At 44.9% G+C, this 15,447-nt stretch overlaps 1 protein-coding gene across 3 annotated transcripts in view; it reads right to left on the bottom strand.

Moving 5' to 3' along the window:
* Positions 1 to 406: 406 nt before the first annotated feature.
* CNTN4 (contactin 4) overlaps positions 407 to 15,447 on the bottom strand; it is a 262,428-nt gene continuing 247,387 nt past the window's right edge. For 2 of the 3 annotated variants that reach the window (XM_015641164.2, XM_015641165.3), the window contains 11 exons: positions 13,035 to 13,210; positions 11,849 to 11,969; positions 10,586 to 10,744; positions 8,618 to 8,767; positions 8,162 to 8,232; positions 6,467 to 6,701; positions 5,863 to 5,978; positions 5,109 to 5,295; positions 4,484 to 4,596; positions 3,068 to 3,236; positions 407 to 2,146 (listed from right to left, as the gene is read on the bottom strand). In XM_015641164.2, the coding sequence (XP_015496650.1) occupies positions 2,046 to 2,146; positions 3,068 to 3,236; positions 4,484 to 4,596; positions 5,109 to 5,295; positions 5,863 to 5,978; positions 6,467 to 6,701; positions 8,162 to 8,232; positions 8,618 to 8,767; positions 10,586 to 10,744; positions 11,849 to 11,969; positions 13,035 to 13,210 (1,598 nt within the window). In that variant the 3' untranslated portion in view covers positions 407 to 2,045. The remainder of the gene's footprint in view (positions 2,147 to 3,067; positions 3,237 to 4,483; positions 4,597 to 5,108; positions 5,296 to 5,862; positions 5,979 to 6,466; positions 6,702 to 8,161; positions 8,233 to 8,617; positions 8,768 to 10,585; positions 10,745 to 11,848; positions 11,970 to 13,034; positions 13,211 to 15,447) is intronic. The other variant, XM_033517488.1, reaches the window with a different exon arrangement.

Here is a 15,447-nt window from a genome sequence, read left to right as displayed (position 1 = left end):
TCCTGCCCCTGGAAGGATTAGAAATGTGCCTTGGGTGGATTTAGTGCTTTCAAGCCGTGCTCCCCAAATCCTCAGGAATCCCCAGGATAAGCAGGGGCAGTGCCTGGGAGGGTTTTGCTCCAGCCACAGGGTCAGAGATGCTCCAACAGCACCGTCCCCATCAGCTTGGATAGCTCACAGCTCTACAAAACCATCCCAAAACTCACCTGCTCACATTTTTGGTCACTTTTGGGAGCAGAATTAAACCAGAGGTGTATAAATAGATTTTTTTTTTTTCTCCCTTCAAGTTTTGATTTAAACCAACTCTTGTATCTTCACATCAGTGACAGTCTCAGCAGGCTCTGAGGGGAAATTTCTCACTGGGCAGAACAAAAAGTGGAGGAAAAAGGCTCCTGGAAGACATGTATCTTTACAAATGACAGAATATTTATTACCAATACCTTTAAAAAAAGATTACATCTGCTAGATCACTGATAAATATCATTTACACCGGGGAGAAAACTACAGAAGCTTTTTTTTTTATTATTATTTCATTTTTCTCGGTTTTGTGGATTTTTTATTTTTTTTTAAGGTTTTTCTTATTTTATTTTTTTTTTTTACATAGAAGTAACCATATCAAACTAAGAAAGGAACACAGCTTGAAATACTGACAATATTTCTCTGGTCAACACCCCTGACTTTTACACAAGTGGAATCCTGATTATGAGTTACTGAATAAATATATTTAGAAGGTTTAAAAGTTAACTGTATTATTTTGTAAGCAAAAAAGACAAGTTACAGGCAAATTCAAGCTATCAGGAGGAAAAATAAATAAAATAAAATACCACTGCAGCGCATTGAAAGTTGAAAATCGTATAGAAAATTCCGTTGCCTTTTCCAGCGTTATCCCGTCTGAACTTACAAAATTCCCCGTAGTAACAAACAGTCCTTCTCTTGAGAAGAATTATTCCAGTGTGGATAGTGTCGTTTTCTGGTGTGACTCTGTTCTGCCTCCAGGAATCTGGGAAGAGTTTGTAAGGAAAGGCAAACTTCCAGCAGGGATCTCCGGGAGATTCCCACTTTCCCACGGATCGCCTGGAGCCGGGGCAGCGTTTGATTCCCCAGCGTTGTCTGGAGAGTGGAGTTACCAAGGATGAGGAGTTGTGTCCCAAAGAACGAGCCCAGAGCAGCTTTCTGTCTCAGAGTGGCCGTGTTCTGATCTCCTTGGAATTAATCCCCAAACATGCGGAATTTCCTTGGAATTACATCTCCAAAGGGTGGAGCCGGGCGTGCCCCCAGCGCCCCGTTGTGTCACCGCACGCAGAGGTCACAGCACTGCAGGATCCTCGTTTTCCCACCCAATTTAATGCTAATTATGATCAAGACAAAACAAATTTCACAGCCCCTCCTCGCTGCACGGTGCTGGAATATTGGCTACGTGTCCTGTAGTCCACAACCAACCAAAAACCAGGTGGGGATTTCCAAAATCCTGCTCTTGTGGGCGTTTTGAGTTTGTCCTGCTCAGAGCTCTGGATAAAACGTGTGTTAGCTGAACTCAGGAGCTGCCAGTGAAACTCAGCCTGTTACAATCTGGGTCTGGATCAGTTCTGTACAGTCAACTCCAGCCAATTTGCCAAGAACAACTTGGAACTCTCCGCCGTAAAGGAAAAAATCCCAAACAATATTTCCGTGATAATGTCGTCCGTAGCATTTTATAGCAGAGGAAAAAAATTAATATCTACATCATATGTTAACTTTAAAAAATTCTATAAAACACTAAATATATAATAAAAAATATGCATATAAGGACATATGTAAACTGCTTTGGTAACATCATATTACAGATGTTTTCAGTGCATTGCAGAGTTTCCAAGGAAACTTCAGACAAAGCTATATTTGCTTTGAGGAAGTACTGTATAATGCCATTCCTAAAGAAGCATAAACATTTTTTTTTTCCAGTAGTAAGATGTACTCAAACCACAATATTACTTAGTACTGGGTGTCTCCAAAACAACTAGCTAAATGTTGCTTATATTATAAAGAAGAAGTCCTCGATGTCATTGTTGTCATAAACTGGAGCGGGCTGTGAGGGAGATCATGATTGTGCTGAGGGCTGACAGGGTGCAGGCGCTGGAGGTCGACGAGCCCGAGCCTCTGGCGTAGGCATCTGAGAGGGGAGAGGGGGAAAAGGAGCCAGAGGTGAGCAGAGAGCAATCCCTAAACTCTTCCTTAACCCACCCCCTCCAAGGCTTGAATTCTCATTGCTCAGATAAGGCACAGCCTCCACGCACAGCCCCCTCCTCCTCTTCACTGTGTCCAGCTGAATTGTTGGTTTCAATTCCTGTCCCCCTTGTGTTGAGGCTCCTCCTCTCACAGTTCTGTCATTTCACACGCTGCCTGCTTGTCATTATTCAGTATTTTTTGACAACTGCAGCATCTCCCAGCTGTTCCTGGTGACCCCCATCCTGGAGGAGCCGTGTACCTGCTCCGTCACCCACAGCCTGGAGCCAAATGTGGGCTGGAGTGTTCCAGCTCCCCTCGCCCCTCCTGTGCTGCTGATTAAATTCCTCTGCATGGTTTACACAGCCACAGTGGGGAGAACTCTGCTCTCACCCAGGGCTTCTTTACATCACTCTCGTTTTAATGCCATATTCCTGCATTGCAGAGGCTCCTGATTTAATGCAGCTTATAAACTGGGACATTATTAATGGAAGATGGGACATGGAGATTTTGCAAAAGCCATGTTGTGTAATAAAATACTCTTTGTGTTTGTTCTTCTACACCACCTCATTTCCTTAAATAAATATTTATGCATCCAGCACACTGTGGGATGTGGCTGTACAGTAGCCCTTACAGATTCAGAAGCCTCTGCATCCTGTATTTGGCTACAGTGAATGGCAGCGAAACAATAAATTCAGAGCATGGAACTGAGAGGGGAAAGTGTCTGGAAACCTTAAATACAAATAGAACTACTTAGGATGGCGTTTCTTATGGCTGAATCTTGCTTTTGGGATGAAATCAGAAGCGGGGACTGGAATATCTGCTGCTGGGAGCCCGTGGCACAGAGCCCAAACCCCCCCATCCTTACTGGATATCTTTGGGATTCGGATTTGCTCGCTGCTGCTGCCGTCGCCGCCGTCGCTGAAGGGTTTGATCTCGATGATGTAATCCTCATCAAAGGGCAGGGACAGCTCCACTGAGGTTTTATTTGTTTCTATGACAGAAGTGCTGCTCTGCCTGTTCCACCTGTACAAAACCTGCGGCCGGGGGAGACAGAACAGGAGGCAGAAAGGGCAGAGCTGTCCTCAGAGCTGTCACCTCAGGCTGTGCAGAGGTGCTGCTGCTCTTTTGCTGCCCCAGGCATGGTCTGGTCACACAGGGGACATGTGGGATTTGCTGCCACAGAGGTGGCTGGTGGGCAGGGGGGTGACACTGGCAGGAGGATGAGGCTGATCAGCAGCACCCAACACGGCACTGGTACCCGGTGGAGCCCCTCAGAGAAACCTTTACCTTGGTCAAGCTAAAAGAAACCCCTATAAAAGTAAAAACTTCTTTATAGAGGTCAGAAACTCCTTATTATGCTCCTTCTGGAAACTGAGTTGGGATACTTGATGCAGTGCCATCAAAGGTTTCCCAGAATAAATGACTTTTGTGAATGACCTTCTGCGCTGTGGGAGTTGCACTAATTTATATCATAAATTGTGACATAAAATACAGGATTTCTAGGCAAAAAGAAGAAAAATAGGTAATATTTTGCTGTGATTCAGGAAATAAATCCATGTGGCTGGATAAATCCATGGGCTATCCTTACAGTCAGTTAAAGGAGAATGTTTTAGAAAGCCTCTAGATGCTTTTCCAGGGTGATGAGTCTCTCTCCCTCTTAATTTGCATTTCAGACCTAAAGTATGTAGTGAAAAGCTGCTCCATATTGCTGAGGTTCATTAGAGGTTTGGACTGAAAACCCTGAGGAATTACTTATTTTTGCTGAGCCCACACAGAGCACCAAAGACCCCTTAAGGTTGGTGCAGGAATTGAGGGGAGCTGGCACAGGCTCACCAAGCTGCTGGCATTCCAGACTGGGAATAAAACGTGGAGCATGGCCAGGTCCTTCACTGGCTCAGGCCCTGGTGGAAAATGTTTGCACAGTTCCAACCCCAGGGCAACATCTTTTTGGCAAAATGAAACCCTTGAGGAAGGTGATGGAGCTGAATTCTTCCCAAGGTTTCTCTCTAGTTAAATTATTTCCTATTAAAACTGCTTCTAATGAGGGTTCTCTTTCTTTTCCTCTTGGCTTGCCTTTCTGCAGGAAATGGGAGCTATTAAAAAGCATTTTATTTATCTGCAGTTAAGGAGCCAACTAGAGCCTTTGGGAAGTTTCCAGGGAAGGCAGGAGCGAAGTCCTGCAGGTGGGAGCTGCAGGAAAAGTGTGCTCACATGGACTGGCATGGCTGTGGTTTTGGAGGAGTGCCCCACATCTGACCTGGGAAATCATGGAAATACTCACTTTGTAGCCTCTCACTTCTGACTCGTTGTCCAAGGCTTTCACCTGGTCCCAGTTCAGGATGATCTTGGAGTCGGATGAATTCCACACGATGTTCCCGGGGGGCTGACTCGGTGCTACACCAAAAAACAGACAGCAGCACGTTGCTGAGGAGAATCAATTCCCTTGGATCCAGCTGGATCCCTTCCAGTGCCAGTGGGGCTTCCACCAGCACAGCTGAGCCTGCCCAGAGCCCTGTCCCTCTGCAAAGCTAACGAGCTGCTCCACTCATCTGTGTCCTCAAGGTCACGGGAGGTGTGACACGACACGGGGCTTTAAATGAAAAAAAGGATTCAGTCACTTGCTCAACATGCCTGAGACCAGAGGAAAAAGGCCCTCTTGAACACTGAGATAAATATTTAATTTGCCTGCACAGCTGTGATTTTGGTTTTGCATGCTCTGCTTACTTAACACCGGGAAGAACCTCACAAAAAAAAAAAAAAAATTAAATAGAAAGTCTGAGCCTGGTAAATCTGCACAAAAACCTGGCAAGGAGAAATCTGACAGCTCCTTCAGACTCAAGAGAGCTGGGAAATGGGAGAGGGGAGCAGTGGCTGGACCCTGCTGGGGCATCCGTGCCAACACTCACGTGGCTTTTTGGTGGTGACGTTGACGGCGGCACTGGAGGGGCCGGTGCCGGCCGTGTTGTAGGCCCTGACTGCCAGGTGGTAGAGGGCATTGCCCCTCAGGTTGCTGACTTTTGTGGAGGTTTGGTTCCCAACCGTCCGGATCCTTTTGGCGTTCTCCTCCTTCTCGTCATGCCGCCAGCAGCGCACCTGGGGGGCAGAGCAGGGCTGTGGCACTGCCCACCCCAGAGGGGCTGGCAGCACCCATTCCTTCCTGTCACCAACCCAGATCTGCTCCCAGGGACACCTCCTGCTCCCTGCCACCATCCCTGGCCCTGCTGGGCACCAGCCTGGCTCCCCTCCCCAAGCCTGGCCATGGCAGAACCTCCGGGGAGGGCTCTGCTTCCAGCAGACCCCACACAGAAAGGTGGAATTTCTAACCCTGTGAGAGAATGGTGGAATTTTTAACCCTGTGAGAGAAGGGTGGAATTTTTAACCCTGTGAGAGAAGGGTGGAATTTCTAACCCTGTGAGAGAATGGTGGAATTTCTAACCCTGTGAGAGAAGGGTGGAATTTTTAACCCTGTGAGAGAAGGGTGGAATTTTTAACCTTGTGAGAGAAGGGTGGAATTTTAACCATGAGATGTCTGTGCACTAAAGAGGCAGAGAGAAGCAAATCCACTTTAGGAACACATCCGTGGCAGGAGGAGCAGCACGAGGACATCTCTGTGTCCCCTCAAGGCTTGCTGCTGGAAGGATCCTGCACTGTTTCCCATACCTCATATCCCTGTATTCTTCCTTTGTGCTGGTTCTCCCACGGGGGAGCCCAAGAAACTTCCACGTCTGAGGCAGAAACGCTTCTGGCCAAAACAGTGGTGGGGGCTCTGGTTGGCTCTGGGCAGTTAAAAGCAGAAGTAAGACTTTTCAATTCTATGTTCAATTAGTCCCAAACACCAGGGGGAATTATTTTCCTCATTGCACAAGGAAGGAAGCAAACAAATGTCCACGTTTCAAACCGATGGCCTGTCAGGCTGTGCCGGGCCTCTCCCTCAGAAATAATAAGCTGTCATTACTAAACTCAGCCCAGGATACCATGTACTGTAATTAGGACAAGTGGGAACATTTTCTAATCAGTGGACATTAATTCATGCTAAATCTCCACGGAATTCTTCCCAGATTACATATTACTTTTCCATTAATATCAAAAGATTTCATTACGATTAACGTTATTTTAATGACTACGAGAAGAATTAATCACGGTTCGCCATTTATTATAAACCAGAGCGGGGCTGAGGTATCAAAGGATGCGTCAAGGTGGAGACCAAAGCCCTTCAGAGCCTGAAAGGGAGGAGGGAGAGGAGGTGGGGAGGGCTCATCTCTACCTTCCTCTGCCGAGTAGACGACGGTGACGGGGCTGAAGGAGCCTTCCCCCTTGTTGTTGTAGACGCCCACTTTGACCTCGTAGGGCGAGAAGGGCGGCAGGCTCTCGTTGCGGAACACGTAGCGGGCGGCGTCCGGCGAGGCCACCACCGTCTGCATCCAGCTGACCGTGCCCAGGGGCCGGAAAGCCACCACGTAGCCAAAGCCACCCCCGTTCTGCAGCTCCTCGGGCACCGTCTGTGGGCAGGGACAAACAGCGGCTTCAGCGCGCGCCCAGCGCCCCGCCGCACCCCCGGCATTCCTCTCGGTCCTCTGCCTTCACAGGCTGGACTTGATGATCTCAGAGATCCTTTCCAACCTAGTTAATTGATTCTGTGGCTCTGTGATGATTCTGTGAACACAGCACTGGACAGAGGTGCAGGAGGTCCTGTGTCACATCCAACAGGAATTGATCCCATCCTGCCTGCACCAGAGCCTTTCTGCTCCATGGCAGAAACACGCTTCCACACAAAGCAGCACTTCCAGAAGACACTTCTCCTGAAGCTTATTTCCCCTCCCTCCCTGACCAGATGGGGCCTCATTTCTGATGTAATTTCAGGCTTTGTGAAGAGCCTGAGGTTTGTTCTGTTCCTGCTTTCCCAACACACGTGCTGCCGCTCTCAGGCCTTTGGGATCACACATGAACAAAGAACACACCCTGGACACACTGACACTTCATACTCTGAGGCTTGCAGCCCCCTAAAAAGCTGCACTAAACCCAAAGGTTCCAGTATTGAAATAATCCATAATTATGGGTCACCTTAATCCCTGAGATGTCCATGGAGTTTCAGCCTGGGTTACTACTGCTGACTGCATCCTGCTCTGTGCTGCAGGGCCCACATAAAGAAAAGGCCTCTGGACATTTAAAAGAGTAAAACCACTCTTTATCAAAATGCAAATGATATTTTGTGCAAATTACATCTTGAACCGATGGCTGATGTTCTGGCCATGTGTGTTTTTGAAACATATTGCAGTATCTTTAGGAGACACAGCGTAACTAATTAGTCCAACAGAGGAGGAAATTTAGCACATTGAGCTGTGTGGTGAGGACAAAAACCCATTTATAGGTTTTTAATAACCTCAAGAATAACTCTGGCGATTCATTCTGCCAGCTTGGTCAGAAATAGTGCTAAATGGAAGTGTTAGCATGTCTAGTGGAGTTCATTATTAGGAGAAATATGCCAGCTGCATCGCATCACAACACAAAAATATGAGCAGACAAATGACTAAAGTTCTGACCCCGTCTGCCTTAAGGAATATTAAACATTTCCCATCTCTGCATCTCCTCTCGCTGGCTGCCATCAGCAGCAATGAAAGCCAGCCTGCCCTGTGCTGGCTCTGATCTGTTTGCTGCCTCATATCCCAGGCAGGAGGAGGGAGGAAGCTGGGAGCCAGCACAGCGATTCTCCACCAGGTCAGGATGTTCCAAGCTTGGTTTATCCCTTGGGCATCCACATTATTGTCGTGTGGGTGTGCTGGGAGTCAAGGGGAGCTGAGCTGGTGGCAGATCCTGCTCCCCATGGCCCCTGCTCCCCACTTCCCTGGGGCTGGGCCCATCCTTTAGCTCCATCTGCTCAGCTGGGCTGTTTTTAGCACACAATCTGGGCTTTTTGACTGCCAACCCTTCAAAATCCACAGAAGGCTGGAGTGAGACTCACCTCCCAGGTAATGACCAGCTCAGACTTGCTGCCTCCACCTCCACTGACATTAGCTGGGGTCACCTCAGGGACTGCAAAAAAATAAATGCAGAAGATGGATGTGACAGCTTTGAAACCCAAAATCCACATGGAGATGGAACAGAGCAGCAGGACACTGCTGCCCTTCCCCTGCTGGTGCCAGCAACTGTTAAAATGACTAATTTGCCATGGCAAACAGCACATTAAAAGTATGTCAATAATAGTATATTAAAAGTATGTCAATTAACTTGTGTATTCAGTCTCTAATTGTTTAGTTTAAACATTGAAAAAAGATCTTTTATTTATTTTCCCGTTTCACATTCGTTTCCTCCATGGGCTCCAACAGAACAGAGGAGCCACCTGCCCAGAGCTGAGGGATCTCTTGGCATTTATCCCCCAGGGATTTCCCCCTCAGCTGCTCTGCCCAGCACTACTTACGAGCTTCCTCGGTTCTTCTCTTCTCGGAGGGCCTGCTGGGCTCCCCGATCCCGATCAGGTTGGCAGCCACCACTCTGAACTCGTACTCCACCCACGGGTTCAGCCCCACCACCGTGGCCGTGAACGTCCTGCCGTCGATCACCTCTGGGACTGGGGGTGCAAGGAAACGTTAAAATACTGCTGGGAAAAGGCACAGGGAAATCTCATTTCCTTAAAGGTGAGGGCTTAATGTAAGTACCAAGAAGGGTTGGTAAACTTTCTCTGATTTTTCTAATGTTTTGCCAAGTGCAAAGAAGTGAAAGAGGCAGCATTAACCCCCTGTGTGCCAAACCCCCGTGCTTTTAGCCCAGAAATTCCTGCCATTAAAGAGTTTCTCCAAAATTGCCAGAGTTTGGAAACAAAGTGTCAAGACACCAGGTTTGGAGGGTGTTTGTTTTTCTCTTTCTGAAACACACTGTTGTCTCTGTTTAATGGTTGCTGGAACAAAATTAACCTCTGACGGAATGAGCAATTACATCATGGGATTTTTCCCTCTATCAGGAAAATAATTCTCCTTAAAGATGGGCTGGATGACACGGTTTGTCCCTGAGGGATGTCTTTATAGGCCACAATTACTGTTGTATATCTCCAGCACAGCAACAAGAGATAGGAATTCATTCTGTTTTCCCTTAAACATTCATGAGAAAAATGGGTGAGTAATGGCACTGGCTGCACACTAAATCTTTGGGTTGCCAAACCTGAAACCAGTTAATAAAAGCAGTGCTCTGCAGCCAGGGAAATTGGTTTTCACATCAGGGGCTGGTCCAAGCAGCTCGGTGTGGGGGCTGAGGTGTTACAGGTAGGTAAAAACCTTATAAAAGAAAGGCCCTGTTAAACCAGGCTTTATTATTTTATTATTTTTAAAAATTATTTCTTTTTTTATTATTTTATTATTTATTATTTATTATTTATTATATTATTTTATTATCTTATTTTATTTATTACTTAGGCTGAGCTAAAAGCTAGCCTGATAAGGTCTTGTGAGAAACCTGTCAGCTTTCATAAGACTGGAACTCACTGTAACAGTGAAAATCTACTTATTCCCTTAAGGAAAAATTATAGAGATGAAAATCAGTTTACGTAACAAGCTGTTCTTATGAAAGAAACAATTTATACCTTTAAAAATAAGAAGTCTATCCCGTGAGAATCTGTGCAAAAAAAAATGTAAACTATCTAAAAAAGAGAAAAGTTTACTGAACATGTGCCCTAACCATTACCAACCAGTAAAGTGAATTTCAAGAGATTATTGGCTAGCCAGATTCAAACACAGAATCTTCTGATATTCCTATAAATATGAACTAAATAAATAATAATAAAATAATAACAACTATAATAATAAAAATAATAACTAAATTAATAATAAAATAATAAATAAGAAATCAAATAATAAATAAAATAACATAAGAAAAATGAAATATTAATAAATAAAAGAATTAACAAGATAATAAATAAATAAAAGAAGAATAAATAATTTAATAAATAAATAAAATAATGCTGAATAAAATAATAAATAAAATAATAATAAATAAATAATTAGAATAATAGAGAAATAAATAAAGAAATAAAGAAGAATTTTAAAAATAAATAAAATAATAATTAGAATAATAGAGAAATTAAATAAATGGATAATAAATAATTTTTTAAATAAACAAAATAATGATAAATAAATAAAAATAATAGAAAAATAAAATAATAAATAAAATTAAAAATTAAATAAAAAATAAAAAATAAAATAAAAAATAAATTAAAAATAAATTAAAAATAAAATAAAAAATAAAATAAAAAATAAAATAATAGAAAAATAAAATAATAAACAAATAAAAGAAATAAAAATTATACACCAAGAAACAGTGTCATTTCCATCTCCACACAGCACTGAGGGGTGGGTTTGCCATCCCTGGAGCTCCCTGTGCCAGGTGAGGACCTTACCTGTGCTCACTGCCTGCCAGCCCACCGAGAAGGGCGTGCGTGCCTGCACCACGTACATGGTGATGGGGCTGTGGTTGTCTGCCCCCGGCCTCCAGGACAGCTGGGCCGTGGTGTCTGTCACCTCATCGATGGTCACAGCCTCGGGGGGCCCCGGGGGACCTGTGGGACCGCAGCAGAACCCCAGTGACTCGAGGGACAGAGAGGGGATGGGTCCCTGCAGAGCAGCTGGGGCAGCTGCAGCTCTCCCTGCCTGCCTGGGGCTGGGAGCAGTGTGGAGGCAGAGATCAGGATGTTCTGGCTCCCTGCTGGGTGTTTTTAACCCCTGAGGCTCTGCAGGGAGCCCCAGGCAGGGAGAGACCTCTCTGCTCCATCCCACGGCCTTCGCTGCCGGAGCGATGCCCGAGGTTCACTCTGCTCCCACCTCGGACATCACAGAAGGGTTTGGGCTGGAAGGGACCTTAAATCCCATCCTGTCCCACCCCTGCCATGGCAGGGACACCTCCCACTGTCCCAGGTGCTCCAAGCCCTGTCCAGCCTGGCCTTGGACTCCTCCAGGGGCAGCCACAGCTGCTCTGGGCACCCTGAGCACCCTGGGGCACCCTGTGCCAGTGTTCTAACACCTCTGGTGTTTTTAGGGAGTGACAAGATCAGGACTTTTCTTATCATCAAGGGTTATTTCATTTAATGAGAACTGAATATTCCTCCTGTTTATGAGAACCAAGGGTAGCAAGGACAGAGCAGCACCCAAATTTGCCTTCCCCAAAGTGAACAAGCAGGGAAATATAAATCATATTTGTCATAAGGACACAGACTCAGGGTAATTAATTACAGCTCTGTTAAAGTCAAACTTACACATCACCTGTGCATAGTAATGAAGAGATCTTGGTATATCAGTGGAGTTTAATAAGAATAAATCATGTTTATTCTGAAGAAGAATAACGTTGTTTGGCAGAAGTGCTGCCAATAGCTGGATGCTGCTCCTGCTGCTCAGTCCATGGCACAAATGAGCTCAGAGGGTGCAGGGCTGGCATTCAGGACATGAACAGGTACCAGGGATGTGTGGGCTGGCTCTGTTCTGGGAGCATCTGAAACACCTGACATGCTCTGGTGGGTGCTGTGAACCCCAGCGTGCACTCAGGGCTTTTCCCTCAGATTGGTTACAAGGTGTGGGGCTGTCTCTGAGCCCAGGGATTGCAGAAGGCAGGAAAAAAAAATAAAATAATTTCTACAACAACACCAACAACAGCAGCAAAATTCAAATACCTCTTACAATCAGGTCTGCAGCAGCTGAGAGCTTGTCCACACTTGTTTGCACCATGCAGACGTATTTCCCTGCATGCTTCAGCTGGATGCTCCTGATCATCAAATCACCAGCTGAATCCTGCTGATAAAGTAGGGAAAAGTGGTTACAATTACTTTTTAATGAGCCCTAAACATCATTATCACATGAAGGACACTGTGACTAATGGATTTACTTTATGCTGGCTGATGAGAGCATCACCAAGCAAGCCATGGCTTGTTAAAATGATGGGAGTCTGCCTGGAAGGTAAGAGAGGGAGCATCCCTAAAATTCTGGCTCCTCCAGGGAGCAGGGCTGGGGGCTGTCAGGTCCTTTCCCCATTAAAGCAAAGTGACAATGTAGGACAGGTTCACTCTGATTCCTCCTTTTTCTCTCTGGATATCGGATTTTTACCCTCTCTGGCATCCAGGGGCCCAGGCTGTCTCCATCTCTCCTGCAAGGGAAGCCCAGCCCAAATCTGGAGGTATCAGCAGTAGTTTCACAGCTTTGTGTGCCAGCCAGCATTTTGATTGCCCAGCATTTTTGTGCTAAAGATCACGAGAACAGCACTCTGTGAGGAAATCTTGCATCACACACCAGCAGTAATTTGTTTTCCAAACGCCAAGTGCATGTCTGATTAACTGGTGAATAGAACTAATTAGATTTCTGCATGTATTGGATGCTGAGAACCTCTCTCAATTTCTCTCCAGACACAAAGCATTCAATAGATTGGAAATCTCAGGGTAATCTCGTGGTTGTGGCCTTTGGACTGAGGAATATGAATAAAGTTTGTAATTTTAGCTTTGTGGGCCAAAACAGGAGCAGTCACCCTGTAAAGCCATGGCTGCTGTGAGCTCTGGGCAGCAATCTGGGAGTTCATCTTTAAATGATTTTTTTTTTTTAAGGGATAAAAACAAGGTTTAGAAATTGTATCTCCTTTTCCTTTCAGCATTAAATTTCACTCCTGACAAATGTAAATATGAACTGTCACTATGCCCGAGACCTGTTGCTCTCTAAAACCTCCCTCAGAGCAACATGCAAAACCCTTCCCAGTTTTCCACCTCTGCTGAAAATTGTCCATTTCTTTCCTCCTTTTTCTTGCTGCCTTCTTCCAGTTCCTCCTGCTAGCAGCCTTTTCTACATTCCCACCTTGTCAGATTTGATACTTACCCCTCCCACCCTTTCAAAGTGATCCCCATCTTTCTCAAAGTCGATCAGGTGCCCATTGAAGGACCAGGTGAAGACGATGTCCAGGGAGTGGTCGTGGGACACCTGGCAAGGCAGGACGATGCTTTCCCCAACTGTGACATCCATGCTGAAAGGGGACACCATGACCCGGGTTGGATCTACAAACAACAAAGAAATGGGGAAAAAGAAAAAAATAAAGATTATTTTTGTTCTGCTGAGGAGCAGAGACTGGGCTGAGAGAGATCCTATGCATTGATCACTCAGGAAAGTCCTTAAATCAACAAGTGAATTATTCCATCTTTGGGTTTATCTTTTCTCTAGTTATTGGATTAAAACACTTCATAAACTCCCCAGAATCCTTTTCCAGTCACCATCCTGATGAAGGAGGAAAGAAAAGGCTGGAAAAGATCTGAAAGGCTCGATTAAATCTTTTTATCAGAGATTCTCTCATTTGAATCTTCTCACTTCAAGCGTCCTTCCACACACTCATGCATCGCTCACCGTGGTTATCAAAAATCTGTTCTGTTGTTCCCAAATTAAATATAAAACCTCCAAAACCGGAATAAAAAGGATGTATTAAAACCAGGAGTTTTTAACGTGGCCATACCTGGAAAGGCAAAGATCAGGCTGAGATTATTGTTATGCTGTTACTGGGAGCTGGCCACGCTCTCTGATGGATGATTTCACATCTCAAATCCTTCCCTTGTGCAGGGAGGGCCCCCACAAAGAATAAATACTAAAGATGAGTGATGCCAACAGAACCTTGCACTGCCTGGAGCCCAAAGCCCTGCTGGGGTGTGGGCAGGGCCATGGCAGGGGCTGAGGCAGAAGGAGGCTCCAAACCAGGACATTTCCAAAGGGAAGCCCCAGACACGGAGCAGGTTCTGTGTCAAACACAGGCAGCAGCTCCACCCTCACTCAGGACTAATCCCTGGCACAGCTGGAGCTCCACAGCTCCTTTACCACTGGTTTAATTGTCTATTTTTCACCTCAGTGTGAGCAGAGTGTGGCACAGAAAGATGAGCCACCACACATTATGCAGACTCCAGCTCCTCGTCTGTGCCTGTGAATTCCCTCTGCCTCTAAAGTTAACATTTCTCTTCCATTCCTGTTGACAAAAATGCAGCAATTTTTTCTACAGGGCCTCAGAGGAAATGAAAAGGAGAAAAAATATTGCTTAACAATGAGAGCAAAAGTCTGAAAATCATACAGAGATAGATATTTTTGCTTATTCCAAAAATCTACTCTGCACAGCTGTCATGCTAAAATAATACCAGCATTATTCAATCTCTGGTACATGACACCAAAATCTTAACTACTACTTCCTGAGCCTATTTCCCACCTGCTTAATTCCCTGCTAAATTAATAAAGATACAACAACACAGATATGGACTGGGCAGAACAGCTCACGGAAATCCAGGGGATGCAAAACTGTTCCTGGATTTTCAGCCTTATCAAAACTCTGCAGGAGGTGGGGAGAAGGATTTTGTTCCTGTCTGTAGAGATTTCAGATCAAGTCCTCTGGGGCTTGGCTGTATTATCTTGGACAAATTTCATTTGTCTGTTATTTTGTTCACTTGTGACCAAACAGAGGAACTCTTAGAACAACTGTTATGACACTTAATTAGTCAATTAATTAATTAATACATTACATATTTCTCAGGTGTTTATAAACATGAAAAGAATGAAGAATATAAAGACTATAAGTAAATAGAACAGTATATATATAATTGTATAGAGTTTTAGAATATAGAATAGATTCTAGAATATAGAAATCTGGTATGTAATTTCTATTCTACAGAATTCTATAAAATATTATAGAATTCCATACAACTATATTGTAGAATATATTAGATACATAATTATATATATATATATATATACAAAATATTCTTTATGGAATATTTATATTCTAGAATATAGTTAGAATATTATAGGTTTGTACAGTTAGAATGTTACAGGTTTATATAAACATAGAGAATATTAAATATAATAGAATTCTAGGATTTCTATAAAAGATATCAAGAAAAGGGTGTTTGCTGAAGGCCAGAGCAGCTCAGCACAGCTCCTGCAGGTGCTGTAGGAACTGTGAGTGCTCGCTGCTCCCACAAATGCCTGATGGAATCCTGGAATCATTTAGCTTGGAAAAGATCTTTTAAGGTCACCAACCACTCCTCATCCCTGCCAAGGCCACCAGTGTCCCACGTCCCAGCTGCCACATCCAGACCTCTGTTAAATCCCCAGGGGCTCCATCCCTGCCCTGGGCAGCGCAGAGCTTTCCATGGGGAATTCCTGCTGATGCCCAGCCATGCTGGAATTGGATCCTGCATCCCTGGGATGGGATCCTGAATCCCTGGGATGGGATCCTGCATCCCTGGGGTGGGATCCTGCATCC

The sequence above is a fragment of the Parus major genome, chromosome 12 (assembly GCF_001522545.3).
Source record: "Parus major isolate Abel chromosome 12, Parus_major1.1, whole genome shotgun sequence".
In the NCBI taxonomy this organism is placed as follows: Eukaryota; Metazoa; Chordata; class Aves; order Passeriformes; family Paridae; genus Parus; species Parus major.
This window is presented reverse-complemented; position numbering and strand designations above follow the sequence as displayed.